This window comes from Xenopus laevis, chromosome 1L (assembly GCF_017654675.1).
Source record: "Xenopus laevis strain J_2021 chromosome 1L, Xenopus_laevis_v10.1, whole genome shotgun sequence".
Classification (NCBI taxonomy): domain Eukaryota; kingdom Metazoa; phylum Chordata; class Amphibia; order Anura; family Pipidae; genus Xenopus; species Xenopus laevis.
Genome location: NC_054371.1, coordinates 159,628,199 through 159,656,124, shown reverse-complemented (window position 1 = coordinate 159,656,124; position 27,926 = coordinate 159,628,199). Strand labels below are relative to the sequence as shown.

General features: G+C 37.5%; 1 protein-coding gene across 1 annotated transcript; it reads left to right on the top strand.

Moving 5' to 3' along the window:
* On the top strand, nt 1-27,815 carry slc6a4l.L (solute carrier family 6 (neurotransmitter transporter), member 4 like L homeolog). Its single transcript, XM_018224459.2, has 13 exons — nt 1-217; nt 10,821-10,955; nt 12,358-12,577; nt 13,591-13,729; nt 14,496-14,630; nt 17,891-17,994; nt 19,734-19,861; nt 20,665-20,777; nt 22,321-22,452; nt 23,176-23,275; nt 23,751-23,851; nt 24,107-24,274; nt 26,794-27,815. Exons 1-13 carry the CDS (start codon nt 1-3, stop codon nt 26,872-26,874), a joined length of 1,773 nt encoding a protein of 590 aa, XP_018079948.1. The 3' UTR covers nt 26,875-27,815.
* The last annotated feature ends 111 nt before the right edge of the window (nt 27,816-27,926 follow it).

Sequence of the window (27,926 nt, the reverse complement as noted above, 5' to 3'; positions counted from 1 at the left end):
ATGTCAGAGCTAAACTGCACAGCTCCTGTGGACAAGCTCCCCAAACAAGAGTCACCTACACCTAACAATAATGCCATGCCTCTACCACTCATAACCCAGTCTGACTCCAGGGATAAATGGAGCAAAAAGATGGATTTTCTTCTTTCTGTCATTGGGTTTGCTGTCGACTTGGGAAATGTGTGGCGCTTTCCTTATATCTGTTATCAGAATGGTGGCGGTAGGTGATTGTTACTTTTACTTGAAAAAACAATGGTAACTTTATATAGTCAGTTTCTGCAGTGATGAAATTATTAAGTTTAAGGAACTATAACACTAAAAAATGTTTGTTCCCACATTAAATGACATGCTGATACTTAAAAATAACTAATTGCAGGCATTTACTAAATGATTTCAATGGCTAGAGGTTGTTTAAATATAATTATATTTCCTCTGCTGGACTACACCTGTATTGTGTGAAACTCAATTAATTAAAGTATGTTTTTTAGTGCTTAAGAGTAACGCATTTTCAACTTTACTGTTTCTTTAATCTATGATTTTTGACAGAATGTTTGTACCACATGATTTACATCACTGCAATCATTTCCATTTTCAACAGGTTAGTCCTATGCACTTTAGAAAATGCAGTAGTTTCCTTCTTCCCTGGTTGTAGAGTATTCCAAATGCTACTAGGCTGTAGAACAGACAAATACTGGAGGCTAAGAACAGACAAATACTGGAGCTACAGCTGTTGTAAAACTATAACTATCCCCTCCTTTAAAACACCTAGAAAGACACACATTATCATGGGAAGTGGTATTGTACTTGCTTTTTATAGTTCTGTAGAAGCTGGAGTACCAAAAGTTGTTTTTACTGATCCTTTGAGAAAAAACTCTCCAACTATACAGGTTGTAGATTTTGATGTCTTTTAATCAGATCTTGACAATCTACAAGCTTGAGGAAAGGCTGTTGTCGGCCTGAAACGTCGCTGTATTTCTGTCTTATTAAAGCCCTTTTGCCAATAAAGGCTTTTTAAGGAATATGACTGGATGTGTGGTGCTGTCTACCTGGGAATATTGGCAATCTACCAGTTTATCCTATATTTGTCCCAGATATAGAGCAATGTGTTCCAATATCCAATAATCCACCAATATTGTATGCCTGCTAATGAAACACAAAGAAGTGTTGAATGGGATATCTATACTGTACTACTACTACAGTTAAGGGTTCCTATCAACAAAATAACAAATAAAGTATACCATCAGCAAGGGTGTCCTGAATGTAATGAAGAACTGTAAGCCAAACCAAAAAAAGGGCTTGACCCCTTGTTGACACCAAATCACTCCAAACAATATGTATAGATAAAAGGTGAAAGTAAAGTTCACTCTGGAGAACCACATTCGATTCAGTGTATTTTATTTAAACACAACATGTTTCGGACAGACATGTCCTTCATCAGGTGCTAATTAATTAGCACCTGATGAAGGACATGTCTGTTCGAAACATGTTGTGTTTAAATAAAATACACTGAATTGAATGTGGTTCTCCAGAGTGAACTTTACTTTTACCTTGGATATATTGTGGCTTGGATGGTGCCACTGACTCTGTTTGATAGAACCCTGATACATTTGGAGTGAGGGACCAACCGACAATTCTGCCGACACGGTTAAAAAACCCTAACCCATAAAAGCATAAGACAATGTCAGTTGTGGGAGGGGCCACTCATTATGAATAATACATTAGAAATGCACAAATCAGTTCTTAAGAAAATAAACATGTATGTTAATGTATATAACTTAAGTTTTCCTAATATCAGTAAATCAGGGGTTATAGTTGGCATAAAACTGCACAGTAAGGGGCAGATTTATTAAGGTTTGAGTTGTGTTTTCCACAAAAATTAAAGTTTTTGAGGTTTTTTTTTTCAAAAATCAATTGGATTAAAAAAAACGTTTTTTTTTTAAACTCAAATACTATACCCCCGCCCTGGAAATAGCTCAAATCCAAAAAATACACCATCTAAAACCTCAGTGGCAGAGGTCCCTTGAACCATTTGAAAATGTTAATAGCCTTCATGATGTTTCTTTTTTTCAGAGGGTTTTGCGCCCAAAAACTAGATCAATTCGAGTCATTCCAATTTTTTCCTGCTGATTAATTGATCAATTTGAGTTTTTGGGTTGTTAACCCGAACTGGCTGATTCGAGTTTTTTCTTAAATTAGAAACCATTTGTTACTTGTTACTTAAACTGTAAGTCCACAGCCTTAAGCAAGTTGATATAAATTGTAAAATTCAGTTGTAGCACTGAATATCAAAATAAAATCAATCATACCAAACTCAGTGACCACCATACAGAGGGCACCAGTAATGTGATAAGATCCGTTATGCCAAATAGACTTGTCACATCATATGTATTGAGTATAGTTTGAAGAAAATAAGGAAGAAATAGGGAACATAAAACTCTAAGATGCAAACACGCAGAAAACATAACACTGCAAAGCAAGGTCAGTAGGTTTTGAAGCAAATATATGTGTGTATATTTATGTTGGTGAAGTGAATCCAAAAGATTAATTCTAAAGAAAAGAGGCAGAATCAGGGAAAAACCAAATGGAGGATGGGTTTAAATGAATCATTGTTACAGTGAAGAGGTTTGAAGGTATCCTGTGTCACTTGTGTATTTGTAGGCTTATGGTGTCAGCATTGTTATTAATATATGTTTCATTTTACTGTTTAATTCTCTTATTTACAATAGATGGAGATGTCGCTTACCAGTACAAAGGAGTTGATAGTTTTGTGGCATTCAGGACATGCTGTTCAGTTGTTGACAACAAAGGGTTGAGGGAATTGTCTAAAGGTTTATTTCCAATAAAGATAATGCTTATTGGAAACAGTATTTTTTCCATGATTAAATCTGACTGGAAGACGTATTGGGCAATGTTTTGTTAACCTTTCTCAAGGGCCCCAAATTAAGTCTATAAATGAGCTTCACTACTTAAAAATTGGTTCAGAAAGAGACCTACACCTTATTACTATTATTGTTTTCTACTGATGAAAGAAACTGCATGTTATAAGAAGGGGATTATGGGGACCTGCTCTTAACAGCTATCTTTCTTGATCTCCCCTGAATTCAATGAGAATCATGCAGATGGTAATGATTTCTTCCAAAATACCTTATGAATTACTAGCTTTTTTCTGGTAGTACTCCTTTACAAGCAGACTAGTGTAATAGCATCACAATTATATTATATAATGGGAGTAATGGGTTCTGCCCCCAAGTTCATTATTTAAAATGAAAGACTGTGAATATTAACACTATACACACAATATACAGTGACATGGTAACATAGTAATTTAGGTTGAAAAAAAGCAGGTCCATCAGATTCAACTTTTTGAAACCTGCCTAAGCTCTAGTTGATCAAGGGGATACATACCCAGCAAGCACTTTATATAGTACGGCAATATTGCATTTATCATGCCTTAGTTTTTGGGTCATTATGCATAGAATTAACATTGAATTTATCATACATTTTTTAATGCATGATATTGGCACTTCATTAACCCTGGATGCATACTAGTGCACACTGATACACCAGGCTCATAATGTCATATGAGGTGCAGAAACATTAGCGTTAGGATGCATTCAAGGTTAATTAATTGCCAATAACATGCATTATCTCCCAAAAGCAAAATCTAGGACAAATTCAACGTTCATTCCATCTACAATGACCCAAAAGCAAGAAGGTAAATGCAATGTAAATTTCAGGCATAATACCCACAAAACACTTAGCAGGACACTTATATTAGGGAACATATATCAGAGCAAATAAAATGCTTATTTCATATGTATATGTTCTAAAAGAATTGTGGGTTTATTGCAGTGTAAATTTTATTCAAATTTCACGTAAAAGACCCTCAGAACTAGTGATGTGCGGGTCAAGAAAAACTTGGCCCCCACCAGACACAAACATGCCAGACACAAACCTGCCTTAGACCCGCGCCACCCTGCCCCACTGATGACATCACAAAAGGGACGGGCGCTCGCCTATGAAACCGTAAGTTGGAAGCAGGAAGCCGGCAGTGTAAGGTCCGCGACCCGCAAATGGTGTGCCCCACTGACCTGCAATAAACCCACAGGGTTCACTTCTCAGAACATATATCAGCATGAATAATGAATTTAGCATTAACCCTTATCTTATCTGCACACACCTATCATTCTGTCCCACATTTCTGCTATCTTGTTTTTACTTCTAATTAGTTAAACAAATAACATGGCTGGTTAGGGCAAGAGAAGGGTTAATGTTGTGATGGAAGAAGCTTCAGGGCCAGAACTCAATAGGGGCTGTAGGAAAGATAAAGACAGTGTTTGGGGAGGGGAAGCAAAAAACAGAACAGCTTTAGAAACAAGGGACCATGTGTATGGAACTAGGGTAAAACCTTCAGTAACAGCAGCAGCCTGCCGCTAAAGGAATTCCATCCACTCCTACAGAATCCCATAACTTTTCTTCTCCATACTGTTTTTGCCCTGAAATAGATTGACTGGAGGGAAGTTCACAATTCACCCTCCAGCCATTCAGATTCTCAGGCAGTTGTTCTGGGACTTTTTAGATGTCAGAGATTTGGGGAGGCTTTGCCTTAGCCTTACTGAAAATCCACCCATGCCAAACCTGCAGGTTAAGAATCCCTAGTATAGGGGTAATGAGCCAAATGTTTTTTCTCCTATACCAGTGTCAACACTGTGTCACCACATTTCTGTCACGCAGAGACTTAGGTATCTGGGCAGAACAATGCCAAATGAAATTTGATAAAATCTACCAAAGCTAGATGGGCATAGAGAGACTGACTTTGGCAGATGTACATTATATAATACAGTGATTGTCTAGAGTGCAAATTAATTGTAAAAATGTGCTATACATCCAGGCAGACAACGTCCTATCCATCCACCCTGCAAACCTTTTTTCCTATCTTTCCCTTTTTAAAAAGACCATTTCAGCTATTGAAAAAGCATCAGCGTTCACTCAAGGCCATGATAACCAAGCAGAACATGTTTGGTACTATCAAAACCATTCTTACAATCAGTTAAGCTTCCATATTGTTCAAGAAGGTAGGAGATTGATTACAAAGGCATGGTAATGTTTAACAGCCGTGGTAACTTTATGATTAAAAGTCTGCAGGTGATAAAAATGTCCTCCTATTGTTTAAAATATTTGGGTTTGACAAATTGTCCTTAAAATTTCCTTAAAATTTTTTTTGGTCCACAAACAACACATTCTGAGTCACTTGTGTTAACCAGCTGATACAGCAGGCTTTAGTCATTTGAGTAGGAAAAAATGCTAGGTTGAGAACACATAATAATCATCATCTAATCACTGGACAAATGACTACATTTCCATGTACCACATTTAGAACTGGGTCCCAGTGCAACTACAAATCATCTGGCTTCACTGGTTGCTTCTTTCAGTAACAGACTCCTTTATTGCATATGTATTAGGGATGCACCAAATCCGCTTTTTTAGGATTCTGCAGAATCCCTAATCCTTTGTGAAAGAAAGAACTGAATCTGAACCCTAATTTGCGTATGTAAATTAGGGGGAAAGAGAAAAATATTTTGACTTCCTTGTTTGTTTTTACACGAAAAGTCACATAATTTTTTTGCCCGAATCCCAAAAGAAATCCTGGATTCAGTGCATCCCTAATATGTGTGTTATGTTTCTCTAAACTTTTACCTGTTAGTTTGGGGTTTAGATTACTTACAATTGTGTTTGCATTGGTGTGATTAGCAACCCCCATTTTTTAAAATTATTCTGTTTTGCTTTTCCTACTATTCTTTGTTGCGGAGTTACTTATGTGACAGTTATTTTTGGCATTATTGAAAAGCATATAGAAAAGTCAGTGTAAAGTGTTCAGAAACTGTCAAATGTGTCATGTCAGATACTGAATTTTTTATCAAGGATACAAAATGTAACAATGCATGTATGTAACAACATATACATGCAAACTTTTGACTAGTTTCCCTTTAAAGGGATTCAAACATGGTTTTTATGATATAGTTTTTATTTCTAAATTACACTGCAAATAATTCACTCTCCAATATAAAATGTAATTCCTTAACCAGCAAGTGTATTTTTTTATTTGTAATATTGGTGTGTAGGCAGCCATCTCAGGTCATTTTGCCTGGCCATGTGCTTTCAGAAAGAGTCAGCACTTTAGGATGTTACTGCTTTCTGTCAGGCTGTTTTTTCTCCTATTCAATGTAACTGAATGTGTCGCAGTGGGACCTGGATTTTACTACTGAGTTGTTCTTATATCTACCAGGTAGCTGTTATCTTGTGTTAGGGAGCTGCTATCTGGTTACCTTCTCATTGTTCTGTTGTTAGACTGCTGGGGGGAGGGGGTGATATCACTCCAACTAGCATTACAGCACTAAAGAGTGACTGAAGTTTTTTAGAGCACAAGTCACATGACTGGGGGCAGCTGGAAAACTGACAATATGTCTAGCTCCATGTCAGATTTTTAAAAAAAATCTGTTTGCTCCTTTGAGAAACGGATTTCAGTGCAGAATTCTGCTGGAGCAGCACTATTAAATGATGCATTTTGGAAAAAGAATTCCCAGACAGTATCCCTTTAAGGAACTGAAGCAAATTCTGCTTGTCAGAAGAAAATGAAAAGACAGCCACTCCAGGTAAAATGGTGGATCTGTCCAGGGTACTTAGCAGCCATCCAACTTTTTACAGGATTTTACATAGTTTTGTTCTGCCCATAGGCAGTAGTGATTTGCAGGTCGAGAAAAACTTGACCCACAGCCGCCTCAACAAAACGCTCCCGCATCTGCCTCCTCCCGCTATATAAACCCTCGCTGCCCCAGCCTGCCGATGATGTCACAAAAGGAGCAGGGCGAGCGCAAGGGTATAAAAAAGAATGCCATCAGTGCAGAATGCATTAGTGCATTTTGTGATATAAGGCTTGTTAAGTAATAAATGATTGTAGCTTTTTTTTTATTTTAGATACAAAAAACATATACGGTTATTTTTCAGCTGATAACTTACAGCTCAATAAAGATAGAGGGCTCAGCTTCCAGTCTCTGTGATCCTCGCTGTTGCTCTGGGTTGTGTGCATGTGCAATAAAGGAAATATTTGGGCTTTCAGGCCAAATTTTGCTCTCCTACAAACAAGTGCAACACTGACCTGGTGCGTTCTTTCTATAGAAACTGTCAAGGAGCGAGAAACATGATTTCTGTTGCTGGGGGGGGATGACATACAAAGTGGATCCCCCCAGTAGTTTTGATTTAGTTGTTCTCTAAAGGAGTTGTTGTTGTCTGTTGTAGAGTTTTTGACTCAGGAAATGAAGTATGCTATTTCTATGTTTTACGTGCACCATGATCTCCCATAAATAGTTTTAATGGTTTAAGCACATTTTATTTCAGAGAGATAATCAAATTGCTCAATAAATGTTTTATTCTCTACTGCTGTTCAATGTAAGGGTGTCAGATTGCAATATTGCTTTGGCAGACAGGCAGCAGGCATTGGTTTTTGAACACAGGAAGGCTCTTTTACTAGAGTTTCATGTGCAAAATATCAGTGCAGATCACTATGTTTACTATGCGCAATGCTGCACCCAGAATTCCAGGATGATTTTACTTCTACAAAATGTAGATATAAATGTGTGTTTGATTTGTCTTTTGATATATAGTAGGCTTTAGTAGGCATAATAGGCTATGGTGCAATACAGCTGGCACATATAGGAATGCCTATTGTTGTAACACACAATGGAAACTATGAAATTACTGCCTACTCAAGGAATATGGACAAGCTACAGGGTATTGCGCCTTATGTATTATTCTGTAAAGTTCTGGTTTTTGATGCCCTGAATTAACTTGAATTAAAGATGTAGATGCTCATGCAGACTGACCTTTTTATATTTCAAATCACAGCATCATATCTTGGTGTGAATATTTGGGACTGTTGTGAATAAGAAACACTATTTTATATTTTGGCCACATGCAATACTATAGCACATTTGTAAATAATAAAATACTGTGCATGAGAGAAAACTGGTCAAATAAGAATGGTAAGTTATATTGTATGTAGGGTTGCCACCTGGCTGGTATTTTACTGGCCTGGCTGGTAAAAATTATGGAATGGTATATATATATATATTGGAGGACACTGGATCTAATTATACGGTACCTGTTAACTCACATAATTCCAAAGAGATTCTGCAACTGCACTTTTGGGCTGACCCATTTTCATTCATCGAAACTGTGTATTTATTTTTCTGTACACCACTTTAAAAGAATAGATTTTTTTTATTGCTCATTTACCCTAGCGTCAAATTTGCACCAAATATATAGATATCTTAAATATGCAACAGATAAGTTACCACACCATACATTATGAAGTTATAAATCTTGCTAATAAGTGCTTAATTATTAATTATGCAACATGCACTATTAATTATTTACGACACTCTCAGATACCAAGGCAAAGGCATACTAAAATGAATTAGAACTCAGATTTCCTAAGGCATTGTCAGCCATTTTATTTTAATTAGGCATACAAATTACCTAGGCAAATTGACATAAAAACAGTCCTGACCTTAGCTGAGAGCTGAGAAAAGTACTGTTCATGTTTACATTATAACTATCAGAGCTGTTGAGCTGGTGGCCTGCGGGCTGAATGAGACCTTCCATGATATTTGTATTACTCCCAGACTGCTCAAGATCCACTGATCTTCATATAGCTGTACTACATGTTTAGGGGACAGATGATATTGATATTATGATGATTTCATAGTCAGACATCTGTGGAAAACTTGGGAACACTGGAGGCCATACACATAACCTGTAAGGCTACAATTCAAGCAATTAAAAAGAGTCATTTTAGAAGTCATTACACTGAGCCAAAGGGCAATGGAGTATTTAGTACCCCTTTAAGGCGAAGTGCATCTGCGTTGCAGTGACCTTCAGACTGTCCTTTGCAAAAAATCAAGTAAAGGGAGATGAGGTTATGTTCAAGGTAGGGATGCACCAAATCCACTATTTTGGATTCGGCCGAACCCCCGAATCCTTCACGAAAGATTCGGCGGAATACCGAACCGAATCGAATCCTAATTTGCATATGCAATTTAGGGGTGGGAAGGGGAAAACATTTTTTACTTCCTTGTTTTGTGACAAAAAGTCACGTGATTTACCTCCCCACCCCTAATTTGCATATGCAGATTAGGATTTGGTTCGGCCAGGAAGAAGGATTCGGCCGAATCCGAATCCTGTCTGAATCCCGAACTGAATACTAGATTCGGTGCATCCCTAGTTTAAGGATTCATTATATCTTAGTTTTGATCAAGAACAAGGTACTGCTATATTATTACAGCGACAAAGGAAATGATTTAAAAAAATTGGATTATTTGAATAAAATGGAGGCTAAGGGAGGTCTTTCAGTAATTAGGAGCTTTCTGGATAATGGGTTTCAGGATAATATATCCCATTCCTGTACACTACTAAAGTACAAGGCTTTTCATTTCTGAGAAAGAGGGCAGGGAGCTATGACACATGGTATAATCTAGGCTGGTGTTTTGGGGGATGAATATAGTGAACAGTAATTTACAATTTAGACAATGTTCAATTGCATGGGTGGTTTCAGGTGGTTTCACTGGTTGATAATATGCCTGTATGGATGGTTCTTTTTAGAAAGCAGTAGTGCACTGCCACACATAACCAGCATTAATACTTGAATATGATACGAACATCTCTAAAGTAAGGGTCGTATTGCATTTCTGACATAATTACTGGACTCTTCTGCTGCCAGTTAGATATCAGAGGTTTTTTTCACCAGTTTCAGAGGGTAAGACTTTCTTTCTATTGTGGATTGCCTATATCCAGTGCTGAGTTTATTTAGCTAGGAGTCATTGGTAGCTGAACACAGCAATACTCAAAACTAGAGCAAGCTAAATCAGGTATGGTTGAATAAGACAAATAAAGCAACAAATATGGGCCTAGCCTAATGCCTCATTTACTGAGGTGACTTGCACCTTGATATTTAATAGCAACTATTCCCAGGTTATTATCCTCAAGTATTATTATCCTCAGCTGCATAAAAAGGTTAGGCGTTGGGCCATACAAGCTACTTCTTTACTGCATTTATAGGGGTGGTTCACCTTTAAGTTAACTTTTGGTATGTTATACAATGGCTAATTCTATGTAACTTTTTAATTGGCCTTCATTTTTTCTTTGTTATAGTTTCTGATTTTTTTTGCCTTCTTCTTCTGACGCCTTCCTGGCTTCAAATGGGATCACTGACCCCAATTAAAAAACAAAAGCCCTGTAAAGCAACAAATGTATTGTTAATGCAAATTTTTATTACTCGTCTTTCTATTTAGATCCTCTCCTATTCATGTTCCAGTCTCTTATTCAGATCAATTCATGGCTGCTATGGTAATTTGGACCCTAGCAACCAGACTGCTGAAGTGCCATAATGAAGAGCTGCCGAATAAAAACCTAAATAACTCCAAAACCACAATTAATAAAAAACAAAAACCAATTTCAAATTGAATACCACTCCCTACATCATATTAAAAGTTAACTCAAATGTGAACAACCCCTTTAAAGTAATAAGATTTTCCTTAGTTACCTGTACTTGAGAAAGCAGTTGAAGGAGACCAGGTGATACTTGTGCATTGGAAAATGAAGCCATTAGAAAATGTCCCCTTCTTCATGAGAAGAAGCCCATACACTTGTGTCTGATGTTTATATCCTTATAATCCTCACGAATATTCAATGCGTATACATGTTTAGTGTTTTGCAGACAGACAGATATAATGCATCCAGATTGATCAGTGCTCTTTTTTTCCCTTCAGGAGCATTCTTGATTCCATATACTATCATGGCAATTTTTGGAGGGGTCCCTCTCTTCTACATGGAGTTAGCCCTTGGTCAATTTCACAGAATGGGTGCCATCCCTATATGGAAACGTATCTGTCCGATCTTTAAAGGTAAATATTGCTGCAACTCGATCTTGGCATAAGGTGACACTTTTGTTCAGCACTCTGATGATCTTCATTCTTTTCTGCCTTTGAAACTATAAGTATTAATTAAATGGCTAATGAAGCCAATGTATACATTGCCAAAATAGCTACAAACATACAAAAGAGAGGGGATTGATCAATTCATATTCCCTGGCCCTTTGTTTCCTTAGTAGTTAGTGTCTGTACAACTGCATATATTTTTAAAATTTACAAACTAAGGATCATACCTTTGCAAGCCACCATACCACGTCAAGGTAAACGCCATATATAAACCCCTTAGAAAAAGCCAAACTGTGTGACATTAGCCTTCAAAGAAATACACACTACTTATATGTTGTCTCCGTCTTCTATTTAGTTTATATTAAATAGACAGCAAAGCCTAACCTACTTTAACCTACTTTAACCATAATATATAGTATATGTTGCACCGAATGGGTCATTTTTACAACACCCTTAGCAGGCACGTTCCAGGGGCTGCTGCCCCCTCCCCCATCCTGCTCTGCGCTTCTAACTTGTAGCGTCCAAGCGGGTCAAGGAGGGGCCACATCGCTAGTGCAGCATCTGCTCTTAAAGTTACCAGAGGCGGCTTTTTGACGCCACTGGTAAAGCCGCTCTCACCTTGCCTCGTGGCCGGAGCGGACCTGACCCTTAGTTCCTGGGAATGGAGTACATATGAGGGACTGTTGCTAACTTGCCCCTTGATGCAGTTTCACCAGTGAAGCTGCTCATGTAAAAAAGGGATTGTTTTGATTTTTCTGTTGTTTCTGATAAGGCAGTAACATTGTATATTTTCTAGGTATCCAATTCTAAGGGGCAGATTTATCAAAATCCAAGTTCGTGAAAACAAAAAAACACAGATGGAAAAAAAAACCGCAGCCAAAACTCGTGTGACTTTTTCTCTCAAATGCCAGCTTATTTAAGAAAAAAAATAAAATCTCAAATGTTTTAAAAAACTGGGTAAATAAAGTTGTCAGAGAACATTCTCATTGAATGCTATACAACCTTTTACTTGCAGAGTTTTTTCTGGCAACTTTTCATGGTTTTATTCTCGACTCGACTATTTGAGGTTACAAAGGATATCCTCTTGATTTTTGATAAATCAGCCCCTAAATGTGACTGTATATATATATATATTTAGTTCAGGTTCCAACATTGCTTTTTTCCTGGGTGCACGGTCAATCTGTATTATAGCCGTATTAGTAAGGACCAGCACTCCAGTTTTTTTCAAATACAATTATTTATTTTAACATGCTGTGTATACAGTATATATATATATATATATATATACTTATTCTTTTTCTGCTTTAGCCATTTAAGGCAGAGGTTAAAGAACTACGTAGGAATCAAAATCACTATTCTTAATTTACAGGTATTGGATATGCAATTTGCATAATTGCTTTGTATGTCTCGTTCTACTACAACACCATCATAGCCTGGGCCTTGTTCTACTTCTATTCCTCTTTCACTGACACCTTGCCATGGACAAACTGTGATAATCCCTGGAATACTCCCAACTGCACCAACTACTTTGGCAAATCTAACATAACCTGGAACAATTATTCTAAATCTCCAGCAGAAGAGTTTTATACGTAAGTGCATGTAAGTGGATATAACTAAGACGTTAAGGTGATACAGTATTTAAAGACACTGGCAAGTGGCCAAATCAACTTTACGGTTTTCTGCTAAATATTCTACAATGTATCAAAATTACTAAATAATTTTCAGATATGTTATTAAAGGGGTAATTCTTGCTAGATCTTACTCCTTAGAGAAGTATATGAATATACAATATATGTATTTGTTGGAAAAAACACAATAAATAAAGAGAAAAAAAGGGGTGATTCATTTTTAAGTAAACTTTTACTATGTTATTGAATGGCTAATGCTAAGCAACTTTTGAATTGGCCTTATGTTTTTCTTTTTAATAGTATATTTTTCTTTTCTTCTGACTGTTCAAAGCTTTCCAAATGGGATCACTGACCCCATCTGAAAAACAAATGCTCTATAAGGCTACACATTTATGGGCACATTTACTTAGCTCGAGTGAAGGATTAGAATAAAAAAAACTTTGAATTTCGAAGTATTTTTTTGGCTACTTTGACCATTGATTTGGCTACTTCGAAGGTCCCGATAGGCTTTCCTAGCTTTTTTTGATGTAAGGAAAATCGTTTGATCGATGGATTAAAATCCTTCGAATCGTTCGATCGAAGGAAATGCTGTAAATCCTTTGACTTCAATATTCGAAGTCGAAGGATTTTACTTCGACGGTCGAATATCGAGGGTTAATTAACCCTCGATATTCGACCAATAGTAAATGCGCCCCTTATTGTTATTGCTACTTTTGATTGCTCATCTTTCTATTCAGTCCCTCTCCTATTCATATTGCAGTCTTTTATTCAAATCAATGCAAACTGGAAAGCTGTCAAATAAAGAACTAAATAACTCAAAAACCACAAATAATAGAAAATGAAAACCAATTGCAAATTGCCTCAGAATATCACTTTCTACATCATACTTAAAATTAGTTTTAAGGTGAATAAGCCCTTTAAATCTTTAGTGTCACTATGACTATCCACTGTGTGATTGTTCATTTTTGCTGCAGGAGAAAAGTCCTTGGAATTCATGAAGCAGACGGCTTAGATGATGTTGGAGGCTTACGCTGGCAGCTGCTTCTCTGCCTTTTTATAATATTTACCATTGTATACTTCAGTCTGTGGAAAGGAGTGAAAACCTCTGGGAAGGTAATAAGAGAGCAAAGCAAAAAAAATAAGACTTTCTAACTCTTGGTCAGTAATCTAATGACACTAATGCTTTTCTTTGTGTGTGAATAAAATGTAGTAGCGGATACATAACATTTAATTGTCTTTTCTGAAATCAGCAAAATCATACACATCATAAAGTTTGTTCAGCCTCGCTCCTGATGGCCAACTATTATTTTTTTTAATATGCAACTGCTATTTAAAATGACATTTTACAGGTGATCAGTATATTGTTTTTGTTCCTTTAATAAATTAATATTTATCCCACCTGCTTATGTAAGGCATTCAGGAAATCTGGATAACATGATGGGGCAGGTAAGTATAAACTCAGAACGACGGATAACTGAGATTGAGTTTGCTTATCCGACCAGGGGCGATCCTGGCCCCTCCGCTACCTGAGGCAGCAGCAGTTGCTGCCGCCCCTCCCCCGTGCACTTTTTGCGCCTGAGGGGGTCCAGGGGGGATCCACAAGGCCGGCAGAGAGGGCCAGTTTGCTAGCGCAGAGAGCCTAACTGCGCTCTCTGCACTAGAAGAGCAGAATTTCCGGTTTAAAAAACGGAAATTCGGCTCTTAAAGTACCAGTAGCAACATTTTTGCTGCCCCTGGTACCTAGTGGGGCACTGCCGTCTGAGGCGACAGCCTAAATTCGCCTCATTGGCGAAGCGCCCCTGTATCCGACAATGCAGAATTGTACATATTGTGAACAGAATAATAGGTGATCACATTCTTGCTGTTTCTTTCTTTTCAGGTGGTATGGGTAACAGCAACCCTCCCTTATGTGGTACTTTTCATCCTATTGATTCGAGGAGCTACTCTTCCAGGGGCCTGGAGGGGGATTTTATTTTACTTAAGGCCCAAGTGGGAAAAACTAACAGATACTGCAGTAAGTGTCCATATTAGACCATTTATAAAATAGCACTAATCAGTTTCCAGAGTATAATAATAGAGCTTCCATAGAATAATAAGCAGTATAATTGATAACCTATATCTTGTAAATTGATTTTGTTTGTCTGCCAAAATCAAGGTTCACATAATCACAGTTTTCATGTTTGTTTTCCACTCGAACACAAACAGATCAGTGTACCACAAATAAATAAAGTACAACAGGGAGCAATTTGAACAGTGCATAATAAATGAAAAGAAGAGATACAGAGGAATAGGAAGGGAGAGAATAGAAGAGAGATTGTGCTTTTGATAGGATAATGAATTATCTAGGTAGGACATCTATCACCAAACATTGTTGGTGTTTATGGCATAATCAACTATCCAGACATCCAAATATTTCTTATATCTGTGCATATAAAGCCTCTGCTTAAGTAAGTGAGTTTATACAAGGGGAAGTTAGTTTTTCCAGCATGTGATGGCCAGTGGACTGGTTGACTTTCAGACAAGTTTTATCACTTTCCAGTATAAAGGAACAACAGCTTCAAAAGAATATATTGCTAAACCTCATGCATTAAAAATCACATCATGTAAACTAGTTTTACAAATCAGTACAGGTATGCGATCCGGAAAGCTCCGAATTACTGAAAGGCTGTCTCCCATAGAATCCAAATAATCCACATTTTAAACATGATTTTCTTTTTCTCTGTAGTAATAAAACTATACCTTGTACTTGATCCATACTAAGATATAATTATCTTAGGTTTATTTAACGTTTAAATGATTTTCTATTAGACTTAAGGTGTGAAGATCCAAATGACAGAAAGATTCATTATCCAATATCCCCCAGGTCCCGAGCATTCTGGATTACAGCTCCCATAACTGTATTACAATGGTATACAAACTGAACTTTGCATACGATAGCAATTACTCTAAATCAATAAAATATTTTGAGAGGAACAGGCGCTAATAGATCAAATGCAAACAATCTAATTTACCCGCAACACTGTGTGCCCTATTCAAGTACAAAACAACAATGCAAAAAAACAATAAGCCCCAGATGATAGATAGATGAATAGATACTGCCAATAAAATGCCAAAAACAGTTAATAAAGTGCTTTACAAATGAAGGGGTGTTTTGGCCCAATGAGGTGCCCTGTGTTTGCTGTTTAAGCACAAAACATAGTGAGGCAGTCCAGTAAAAAGTAAACTCTCTGGCTGGTATATTTGCTTTCTAGAAGAGCATTTATATTTTCATTACAGTGGCCACTGCATTAATGGCTGTTTATATGGATCCAACGGACCATGCTAAACTTTATCTACACTGTACTACATTTTATAGCCATTTGCATGAAATGGACATTTGAGAACTCCGATAATGTTTCAGAACTAAATGGGTGGGACTTGTACGTGTGGGCATAAAGTGTTGCACTTCTGTTCTTTACATTTCACTTAAAAAGGCACACAGGTGCCTAAAACATGTTGTGAGTAAATAATGTTGTTTGCCATTGATCTATTACTGTCCTTCTCTATAATATTTACATTGGTCCCTAGACTTTCAGAAGAAACGTGCCTTAACCGATTCAGCTGATAGAGAGGTAGTTTAGTCCATCTTTTTATTTGACTTGCTCCAAATCACTGAGCCTACAATAAATAGAAGGAACACTGACCCAGAATGACATAAGCATAAAAAGTATTTATTAGTCATGGTTGACACAAGGAATGTTTTCTGTCAGATCTCATTTACTGTCAAACTCTATTTTCGTTCATATCTGAGTGCTAGTGTACACAGACAATGTAAACAAGCTGAAAGCCAAACGCAGTATTTGTTCAAACTGATGTAACACAGTTTTCCCATTAGCACTGCTTAGAAATACACTTTTGGTATCAGGTAAAACAAAGCTTAAGATTTATTTGCGTGCTATTTTTAATAATATAAACGCTGATATAAAACGTAAGTATTAAAATTATTTATTTTCCCATATTTATTTGCTGACATTTTATTTGAAAACAATATAATAGAAACAAAACAAAAAATAAAGCAAGCAGCTGTGGCAAATGCCTTATTTGTTTCTATCATCCCCCCTACACATCTGTCCTGGCAGCTGGTTTCACATCACAGACATACTCCCGCCAGAGGGTCCGGGTAAATCAGAGATCTGAAGAGCAGGGATGGCATTATTATTATTATATCTGCAGAGAAAGAGACTTGCAGAACAAACCCTTGGATATGGAAATGATTCATTCAATTACCCATCTCATTTTCCTCTGGTCTGTATTAAAGCTGCCTCCTGTGATTTTAAAAGCATTGTTTACAATACTCTTCCTGCTTGTAATTTCAGATGAGTGATTGCTTTACAATGTGAAATGTAATCAGCCTTACACTTTCAAATTAAAATGTTAAATAACACTCAAATCAGTCCAGCTCTGAATGGCAGCTGCCAAGGTGTATACTCTCCTTCACAGAGCCATAATTAAGTATGCGTTCCACCCTACAGCCACTTACATATATAGTTGCTTCTTAATGGTTTCTATGGCACACAGACCCAATTTCAAACATTTACTTTCCATAACTGCACAGAGAATATTGATCTCATATACACTGATATACAGTACAAGTTCAGATGCCCTTTTTTTGTGTGCAGTTTTCTGTACACCCTATAAAAGTGGGTCATAGTCACTGTTAGTGGCAGGCAGTGTCGGACTGGGACACCAGGGGCCCACCCAAAAACCTTAGACCAGGTTCCACTGACAGAACTATTATTCTTCCTCTCCTCACTCAACCTCTATTCCCCTAGTCTCTTTTCTTTACATACTATAATCAATTATTCCATCTATTCAGCCTCATAGAAATAGGGAATGACCATAAAATAGGTCAACTGCAGCAGCATGAGGGCCCACTGACACCTGGGCCCACCGGGACTTTTCCTGGTATCCCGGTGGGCCAGTCCGACATTGGTGGCAGGCATATTGCACTTAAGAGGTTAAAAAGTATTAATGCAGGAAAACATGAAGAAATAGTAAGCAGTTACTTAAATGACATTTTCCTCTCATAAACATAATTTTTTAAATATGAACTATGCATTTACTGCACCTGACAGGATGGAAAATGAATTTTTGTATAGCATATAAAGCAAATAGAATCAGCCCATCCCCAGATGTGTTTGCTGTCATGAGACAGAATTTAATCCTGTCTTTTCTTCTTCAACTGTCTAATAAAGTGATTTAATAAATAGTAAGTAAATAACTTTTTTTCCCTAGGTCTGGGTGGATGCGGCAGCACAGATTTTTTTCTCTCTGGGACCTGGATTTGGAGTTCTCTTAGCACTATCAAGCTATAACCCATTCCACAACAACTGTTACAGGTAGGTACCGTCCATTTGGCCCGTATTAAAGTGTTACAATCTTATTATCAGACTGTAACGGGGCAAATATCTCCTGTGCCTTACCCATTGTTAACCCTTAATGTACCACTGACTTTTTGTGTGGGGGAACCCTTGAGTGAAGCACACCAGACCCCACAAGAGTTTTAGTTCATCATGTTCTCTTTATTTGTCAAGGTCTTCAGCAGAACAGCAGCACATTCACAGGGCTCAATCTCCCAGCCTTTTGCAAAACATTGCCCAAATAGCACACTGCCAGGGGGGACACATACTAGCAGGCACCTCCCCTGCGTCCTGGACGGCTAACTCCAGAACTAGCTTTTCCTCTTAAACCCTGGCTGGTGGGATTCCTGCTAGTTGGGGCAATAGCTGCCCATGCTAGCTACCTCTCTTACTTACACTTCCTAGAGCAGGGGTGCCCAGGATATCGATTGCAGGCTAACAGTAGATCCCAGTAATGTTCCCGGTAGACCATAACCTGCCAGCTGCCTGGACCAGAGAGGTGGGGAGATGGAACCCCCGCTGCTACTCCAGCTGCTGGTGAAGGCCTGTGTGTTCCACTGTGGAACGCACGGCCCCTTAGTAAAGATGGCCACCTCGGCCCCTCCCTGTGGAGTGACTTCTTTGATTTGCCCGATTGTGCATATCCATTAGGAGCAGAAACTAGGGGTAGGCACAATAGGCTTCTGCAGGTGAGCACAATCGTAAAGTACAATTACTGTATATTTTCTCTTTTCCCCCTCATTGAATTGGGCACATATACCTCTTGGCCCGGTACTGATTTCCATATAAAACCATCAATAACTGGGTCACACACTGTGTCTGTCTTCGCTTCTTTTCTGTCATAGGAAACAGCAGTTTTGTCTTACTTTATGGCAGGTATAGTGTAGTATTATAACCATTTTATGGGCTTGGAATACTCGGTCTTGTGCTGTACGTTAGACGGCCCACTATTTTTTATCAAGGTAGGTCTTCTGATGGGGGCCAGGTGTCGAGGGTAGATCCCAGGGTAACAAAGTCTGGGCACCCCTGTCCTAGAGTGTACTGTTACACCACTAGGCCTCACACTATCTAGGCTCAATAGCTCTTCCAGGAGATGACTGTACTGCTGTAGTGCCCTCTGCTCATCTTGCTTCCCATGACGCATCTCTGCCTCACTTCCTGAAACCTTCCCTTTTATAACTTCAGTTCAATTGCCTTTACTCATTTTGGAAATTTTTTTTGGCTAGTTAGGGTAAAAAACATGGTGACTTGCATCCAAAATGCACATTGCACACTGCACTTGTGCTTGCAAATGCCTGCTTAGATTAAGTTCCCATTGTGCATAAAATGTGCACAGAATATTAATTAATGGCACTATGTATGATTTAAGCCCTTTTTGGGTGGCATGCTCACTAAGGGAACATTCTGCTACATAAAAGATTCCTCATACGAGAGGGATGCAAGCTGCTGCAAAGAGACCAGGGAAATGTGCAGAGGAACCTTGGAGTGAAAATTCAGCTTTCAAAGTTACCACTGGAGACTTTTTGCTGCCCCCAGTAATGTTCTGCCTAATGCAAGGCACCCACCTTCCCCAATAGCAGGCCCTCTAAAATGCATCCTGCGTGTCTGTAGTCCGATAACTTTGTATAAATAATTTTAAAAACATATTGAGAAATCTTTTTCTGAGTTTTTTTTTTTTCATGTATTTCCGATCTATTTCCTCATTTTATGCCTTTCAGAGATGCACTTATTACCAGCACAGTGAACTGCTTGACCAGCTTTTTGTCTGGTTTTGTGATTTTCACAGTACTCGGTTATATGGCTGAAATGAGGGGTGTTGAAGTTGAGGATGTGGCAAAAGACAAAGGTCAGTGCTGTAATTTCTGTGTATTTCTTTTTCACTTTATACTGCCTTTAATGAATCCCCACTAAAGGAAGACAATTATAACTTAGGGGGTTATTTATCAAAATCGGAATTTATAATATTATTTTCTGAAATATACTCCGACCAAATCCGCAGGGGATATTTTCCCTTATTTATCAATACATTTACCCAAAAATTCCAGTTCGTGAAAAAACAAAAAAAATCTTGAAAATTGTAAGAATTTTTTGGAATTTCTGCCCGAAAAATCAGTTTTTCCCCAATTGACTCCTCGGGGTATAATAAATTCTGAAAAAATGAAGGTTTTTTTTAACTAAAAATTCAGATTTTTTTTAACTTTTCGAGTTTTTGGCATTTGGACTAATAAGCTCCTTAATGTCCATTACCTGATGTCAGAATTATGCTGCTGAATTATGTCTCGATCATAATTGTTTCCATTTCAAAACTAAGATGTGTATCTAACTACCCTCCATAATGTAGGACTAAATTCAGTTTTATTGCCATTTCCCAATTAACTTACATCACTTTTCCTCCGGCAAATATGATTCAGTAACATCAGGAGGGTCACACGTCACCCGTGCATTATAGACTGAGCCACAGTTACTGTTGCCCTTTAGCTGCCTAAGGGGTATTTCCATTTACCTTCATGGCATTTAAACCTATCCTGAATAACTTGTATTATTTATGTCAGCATGAAATTATGAGCAGAAGGAACCACACAACGTTGAGAGAAAATGTAATCAGCTAGTGATATAATTCTTAATTGTGTATCTTCATTGTATGGACAGGTCCAAGTCTCCTCTTTATAACATATCCAGAAGCCATTGCGAATATGGTGGGATCTACATTCTTTGCCATAATCTTTTTCATGATGATGATAACCCTTGGTCTAGATAGCACGGTAAGCATGGCTGATTTTCTAAAGCAGATACTGGGTCACCTGGACAAAAATGGATTCCTTACTCCCTATACATTGCTGCTACATCTACATAAACATTGTATTACACATGCTACAATTTGAACAAAGTATCTTTCAGGCATAGGTGAACAGTTTCGGCTATTGACAAATACCCTCGTGCAACCAAGCATTTTCAGAAATCTTTAGTTGCTTAAAATACAGAATATTGCAGATGTGAGTGCAACAACACATATAGAGACACCAATTTATTTTTTGTATTTGTGTGTTTTTTAAAAATTTAGTTGCAGAGAAAATGTACGGTATATTAAATGATAGCATAATTTTTTTTTCTGTTACTAGCATATTTACGAAAACTTAAATTGGAAAAACGTATTTTCGTTGTGGGGAACCCCCCCCCCCCGAAAAAACCCAATAATCTCACTGTTCCGATTATAAAAAAAATACTCAAAATAGCTTTAGTGTTGAAAAAACTAATTTTCTATTGAAGCTACCCAGGTTTTAGCTTTTCATTAAAATTTTCAAGATTTTTGCAATTGATAAATCTAGAAAATTGAGTCCTGAGAACATGAAGTTTGGATACATTTGGGATCTCTGATTGCAGAAAAAATTATAAATTAAATAATTTTGCTCTTTAGCGTTTTTTATTAAAGAACCAGTCAAAATGTACTTTTCCGCAGCCATTCCCAGTTGGCTTGGGGAATCACACATCTGCACTGTTGTCTTCATTCCTGAGTCATATGCACCTGCCAATGCATTTATTTATTTATTTCCAAGAGGTTTCCATACATTTTGCATTTACAAAGTCAACTTTATAACCATTTTCGTATTTGGTTTCCCCTGGAAACTTTTTTATTTTATTTTCAACCTTGGGATCCCCAACCTAAGAGAGATGATTAGAAAAATGGAGGAGGAAAAGAGGAAAAAGAGAGTAAATTATAGTATAGTGGGGGGAGGTTGCCTAGTTTAGAAGGCGAAAATTTGAGGCATCAACACATTGCCACTAGCCCTTTTAGCAAATGAGAGGAGAAAGCATAATAAAATAAAATAATAATCTCAATACATTACTTACACTAATCTTAAACTTAAACTAATCTTATATTAGTTTCTGGTATCTGGGGTGCCCATTATGAAACTACGTAGGCAAGTCTTGGACAGTAATTTCAATCCAGTCCAGTGGTTGGTCCTATTTGTGTATGACTCATTTCGTAAGATCCAGAGTGTCCAAATTTTGTTGAATTTCGTGGGGCAGCCCCTTGCAGTGTATATTTGTTCCAATGCTGGTAATTTTCTTAACCAGAGTTATCCAAAAGTTGAGGGTAGGAGAGGACTCATCCTTCCATTTAATGGCTATGGCTTTTTTTGTGTGAAATAGTAGGAAGGTGAGTAACATTCTTTCTGCTCTTGAGGTGGTTGTGATATGTTTCACCTAATTCGATTTGAAGAAGCTGCCTGAAATTTCTGACAAATCAGTCAATTTACAGTACTAAATTAATACATAAATACTGACATATTGACTTATTCCCAGTTTGGAGGCCTGGAAGCCATTATCACAGCTGTTATGGATGAATACCCACATATATTGTCCAAGAGGCGAGAGTTGTTTGTCCTCGGATTGGTCATAGTCTGCTTTACTGGATCCCTCAGTACTCTGACTCATGTAAGTATTCAGTATGAGTTATGTCCGAAACCCACTTATCTGCTTAATTGAATAGATTAATCCATAATTGTCCACGTAGTGTGATAAATCCAATGTATCAAAGGTTCTGCCCTTGGGTTAAACTAAGAGGTTGATACATACAGAGAAGTATTATGGCAGCTCTTCATAAGAAGAAAACAAACAAAACAAACCGGGAAAACAAACAAAACAATCTCATAGAGTGCTGCTTCTGGCAGACCAACCATCTGGACAGCACTGATAGCAGTTTGACTAAAAAGAAGGACCAGCCTAATGTGACCCATATGAGAATTAAACTTTAAAATAAACATCTTCTTACAGAGATGAGCAATACTACTTGTCCTGCCCCCTCATCTTTCCATTTGCTCATCCACCTGTTACTTGACCTGAAATTGTACCCCCACCTCCCCCAATAGGACCCTAGGCACACATATCCCTCTGCTACTTGCCCCTAGTTATGGCCTTGCCTTCTTATAATTTTTGGCATTGCAGCAACTATTGAAAAAATGTGAGATAAGTGTGAGATAGTGTTGTTGGGGATGGTGAAATACAATACTGCTTTAATTTGCCATTTTTATGTATAGAAATAGTGATAAATAGCATTATATTGTTTATTGTACCCTTGTTGATATAGCAAACAAAATGTTCTACAATTTATATTGTATTAACATGCTAATAATTTTAAACCTTGTCATTTTACCCCAGGGAGGTGCTTATGTTGTTAAACTTTTGGAACAATTTGGTGCTGGCTGTCCTATTATTGCAGTTGTATTTTTAGAGGCCATTGCTGTATCATGGTTTTATGGTAAGATCATCTTTTTTTGAATTTTAGATTGCTTTTGCACTATTCTGATTACATAACAGGAATATTTTTGCTTCAGTAAGCAAAATAGAAATCAGTATACAGAATTGCTTGCAACACTAATTTGTACATTAACAACAAAAGGTGCTTTAGATGAGTGAAAGTAGTGACTGATGTAGACTGGGGTGTGTACCCATAGCAGCAGCTTGTATAAAGGAGAGGAAAAGGAGAGAACACACGTTTCATGTATTATTTGACCAAACTGAGTATAGCAAGCACATATCTATTGGCTTCTGCATGTTTAAGGGGTGGTGATCAGTGGTACATTGTGCCTTCCATGAAATTTTCACTGCTCAGTATATTATTTGTGCTGCTTTAAAATAAATAATAAAACAATGAATCCATATTTCTCATTGATTACGGCTTTATATAGTTAAGTACTAAAGGTGAAAATTATAGCATATATTTTTCTTTATAGGGATACAAAGATTCTCTAATGATGTGAAGTCCATGCTGGGCTTTGCTCCTGGAATATTTTGGAGGATTTGTTGGGTAGCAATCAGCCCGGCATTTTTAGCAGTATGTATTACCATTACAAATCTGTGGAGTTTTGTCTTTATCATCATCATCATACTGAGTATTTATTATTTATATTTGCTACAATGGTGTTCATTCTACATTTACAATGGAATGTTTTATATATTCTTGCAGTAGTTATTCTGCTGTTAATTGAACGATTCTATAAGTACAGTAGACTTCCCATCTCTGTGAAAACTTGTAATAGAGGGCGTTGTGTTAAAAATGAAAGAATTTATGGATTTTGTTTCTTTCCAGTTTATCATTGTCAGCTCTCTTATGGATCAGCCACCTCTTACATTATTTGACTATCGATACCCAGAATGGACCACCTCTGTTGGATTTCTTATTGGAGCATCTTCTTTCATTTGGATACCTGTCTACATGGTGTACAAGTTGGTATGGACTCCAGGATCTCTTAAGGAGGTGGGCCTTTCCATGCTGAATCCTATTAAACAAAAGATTAACTCTGAAAGTGTGAAGCAACTTATTATTAAAATATGATTATGCTGAGTAGTATTATCAAAGTTGCCAGAGAAAAACACTGCATCAAATGTAGGACAATTAGCATGGAATACAAACCCTATTAACATAATTCCTTTTCATATAGGGGATGTATAGAAAAATGGCAACCAGATACACCACACATTGCCATGTAACAACCATATTTATCATGCTGTGTATGGATTTCATACAATTGCATACCTTTGTAAAAAAATCCAGCATAAAAAGCAGCAGTCACTTGATATAACACTATGATAAAATATGGCATTCATCTCCCTTTTCATCTCTTTATTTACAGTGCAATGTCTTCTGGAGCTTTCTTGATGATTGAATCATTCCCATTGGCTTTTAATAGATTACGCTAGGCATGTAGAGGAGTAAAATGACGGCATAAAATACACAAGTTATTTCTGATAGTTTTCGGCACTGTTTTTCTGCATTAATCATTATACACAGCATGATAAATAGGCCCCATGATGTGAAGCAGCTATCAGCAGTTCCAGGTGTTCAGACTGATGTCCTTTACCCTGAGAAGAATTTAGCAATCAGACTGCTGTTTCCTCTCACTTGATAAGCACAAATTGCTTATGAAAGTAGAATCAGTATTTAAGCAATACCTGCCTGCATGCGGTAAAAAATGTGTTTTTTTTATTAAGAAAACACAGTTCTCTCTGGCAAGGCTGTGACTAAAACATGTGTAAACTAGGCCTAAAAGTGTATTGCTGAGCAACACTCCAGTTTTCCCAAATGTAGCATAGCTAGCTTTAATTGTTCAACTTCTATTTTGCCATTCTTATAGGGAACAGTACATAAAATATAATGATGCCCTTCATTTCGCTTTGTCATTCGTGTCCACAGTGAGTTTAAATATATAATACTGCTGAACTGAAACATATTTGTAGGCCTATTAAAGGAGAAGGAAAGCTCTATTTACTTGGGGGTGCCAAAAGTTAGAGAAAAAGAGCAGGCACTTCCAAAGACCAATCCTCCAGGCAGGCTTGTCAAATCACAAGTAGTTTTATTACAATACACAAGGATACAGCCTTATGCATTTCATATCATTCAGATACTTAACCATAGGCACCTCCAAGTGATTGTATATACATACCTGGTCAGGGGGTTCTTTCAGTGAGCACCACTGAGCGATTGGCTTCCGGCTTCTTCATTCTTCAAATTTCCTGGGGTAGACGCATGCTCAGTAGAACGAAATAGCTGGCTTCTTCGTTAAAGTTCGGCTTTTCATGCTACTGCACATGCGCACCCATGCGAAGAAGGAATCAATCTCTCCGTGGTGCTCGCTGGAAGAACACCCGGACCGTTGCAGTTTTCTGCTGATAGGAGCACTGGCGGGGGTTTCAGGTAAGTCAATACAATCACTTGGGGTGCCTAACAAGTAAATAGAGCTTTCCTTCTCTTTTAAGCAGTGGCTGATTTATGATCTATTTATTCTTCTCTGAGAAATATCCAGAAATAAATGGATAAACATATTTGGGATAAAAGGCCACAGAGCTTCTCATTTATTTCATGTAGTTAAAAGACACTTGCATACCACGCCTGACACATTTTGGGTGCTTGAAATACGCCAGGCATGGTATGCTGTGTGTCTTTTAACTACATGAAATGAATCAATGAAGGTCATGGTATACTGTATCTAGTAGAAGTAAATCTAGAGCAACTGGACGTGCTGATTTATTTATTTATTGAAGATATTTCACTACTCATCCGAGCAGCTTCTTCATTTCACTTGTTACCTCTTTGGATAGTTACACAACATTATGGGGTATATTTATCAAAGAGTGAAGTTAATAGTGAAGTTCCGCCACTAGAGTGAAATTCCACCACTTTCCATTCATTTCTATGGGATTTTTAAAGGCGTATTTATCAAAGGGTGAACTTTCACTTTCACCCATTGATAAATATGCCTTTCAAAATCCCATAGAAATGAATTCTGAATTTCACTCTAGTGGCGGAACTTCACTCTTTGATAAATTTACCCCTATGATTGGATTATTGGAAGAGTTTATATGCAGAGGAATTCCCGTACCAGTCAGTTGAAGAAGCTGCTCGGATGATTAATAAGCAAGTCCAGTTGCTCTAGATGTACTTCTACTAGACATATATGTGCTCCATTCTTCATTTCTTCTGCTTGTGTTTTGGCTTGGAACGCCAAGGGATAGCTACTCCCAGTCGGCTTGTTACAGACCCTGCCAGTTGGAGTGTACGCATCAGCGGTGAGTGGGATCGGTGTTTGTTAGTGTTTCTTATTTAAACACAAAGAGGTGCTTAACCCAAAAAAATCACATGTGTATGCACCTTCCAATCCTTGATATTGTGTGCTGCTTTTGGTGGGGAAATAAGACAACTTTATTTTAGTGATGCTTTTGGTTAATAAGACAGTGTTATATAAATGTCAAACTATTTTTTTTTTTTTGCCCCATCAGCGTCTGGCTGTCTGTGTCCGACCAGAGAAGGCAGTGAGGGATCAACAGCTAGATTCCATGTGCATGGCATCTGAACCCTAAATAAATAATTCCAAGCTCCATTATAAACCAGATACAGGAGAGGAGTAACAGCGAATCAGTCATTGGTGCATTTTTATGGTGTCCGCTCACCTCATGTGGGGTTTATAAATGCAGTAACACTGATAAACGGTTGTTGGAGTTAATCAAGTAATTATTATAAAGATATGTATTTTTATTTAAGGGGTGCTGTATCCAGGAAAATGACTGCCAATGAGAGCTTTTTGCCTGTTTTTAAAAAGCATCAGGTACGCATGTCTACTGAAGTATTTGTGTATATGTATATAAATATATATATAGAAGTCATACGATTACATCTTCTAATTTCTATCAGGATCGAAAAACTTTCTGAATAACGTCATAACTGAATCATGAACTATCGTATTCTCTTTGTTGCCTCATTGTTGAAGCACTACACAATTAAATGATTCCCAAGTGGAGTTGAGTCATCCAACGCCATGAATCATTCCTATGCCCGTGATGATGCAGGCAGACCTGCAGAGGTGTCAGAAGGTGCAAATGAATGAACGAGCAATGAATCAGAAAAATGTTAAAAAAAGAAAATTGATGTAGGTTGTGCTCCCCTTAACGCTCTGTTTGCTTTTTCAGTTAGACTGGTATTCTATTATAACCTTATTAGTATTTAACTGTAATAACCCAAGCTTGAAACCCTTACAGATTCTTTCCATAATATGTATACTATACATAATGAGTCACTAACTGTTCAGTAGGCACCCCTTGATTCCCACACGGATATTATAGTTATGGAATAAGCTGTTTTGCCTTTTGCTGCATCATTTTCTGTGCATCAGCTAATGTCAGTGTGTTTCCATTAATGTTTTCACTGACACTGGTTCTTGGTGAAACATTTGTAAGTCTTTAAAGGGATACTGTCATGGGAAAAAAAAGTTTTTTTCAAAATGCATCAGTTAATAGTGCTGCTCCAGCAGACATCTGCAATGAAATCTGTTTTTCAAAAGAGCAAACAGATTTTTTTTTCTATTTAATTTTGAAATCTGACATGGGGCTAGACATATTGTCAGTTTCCCAGCTGC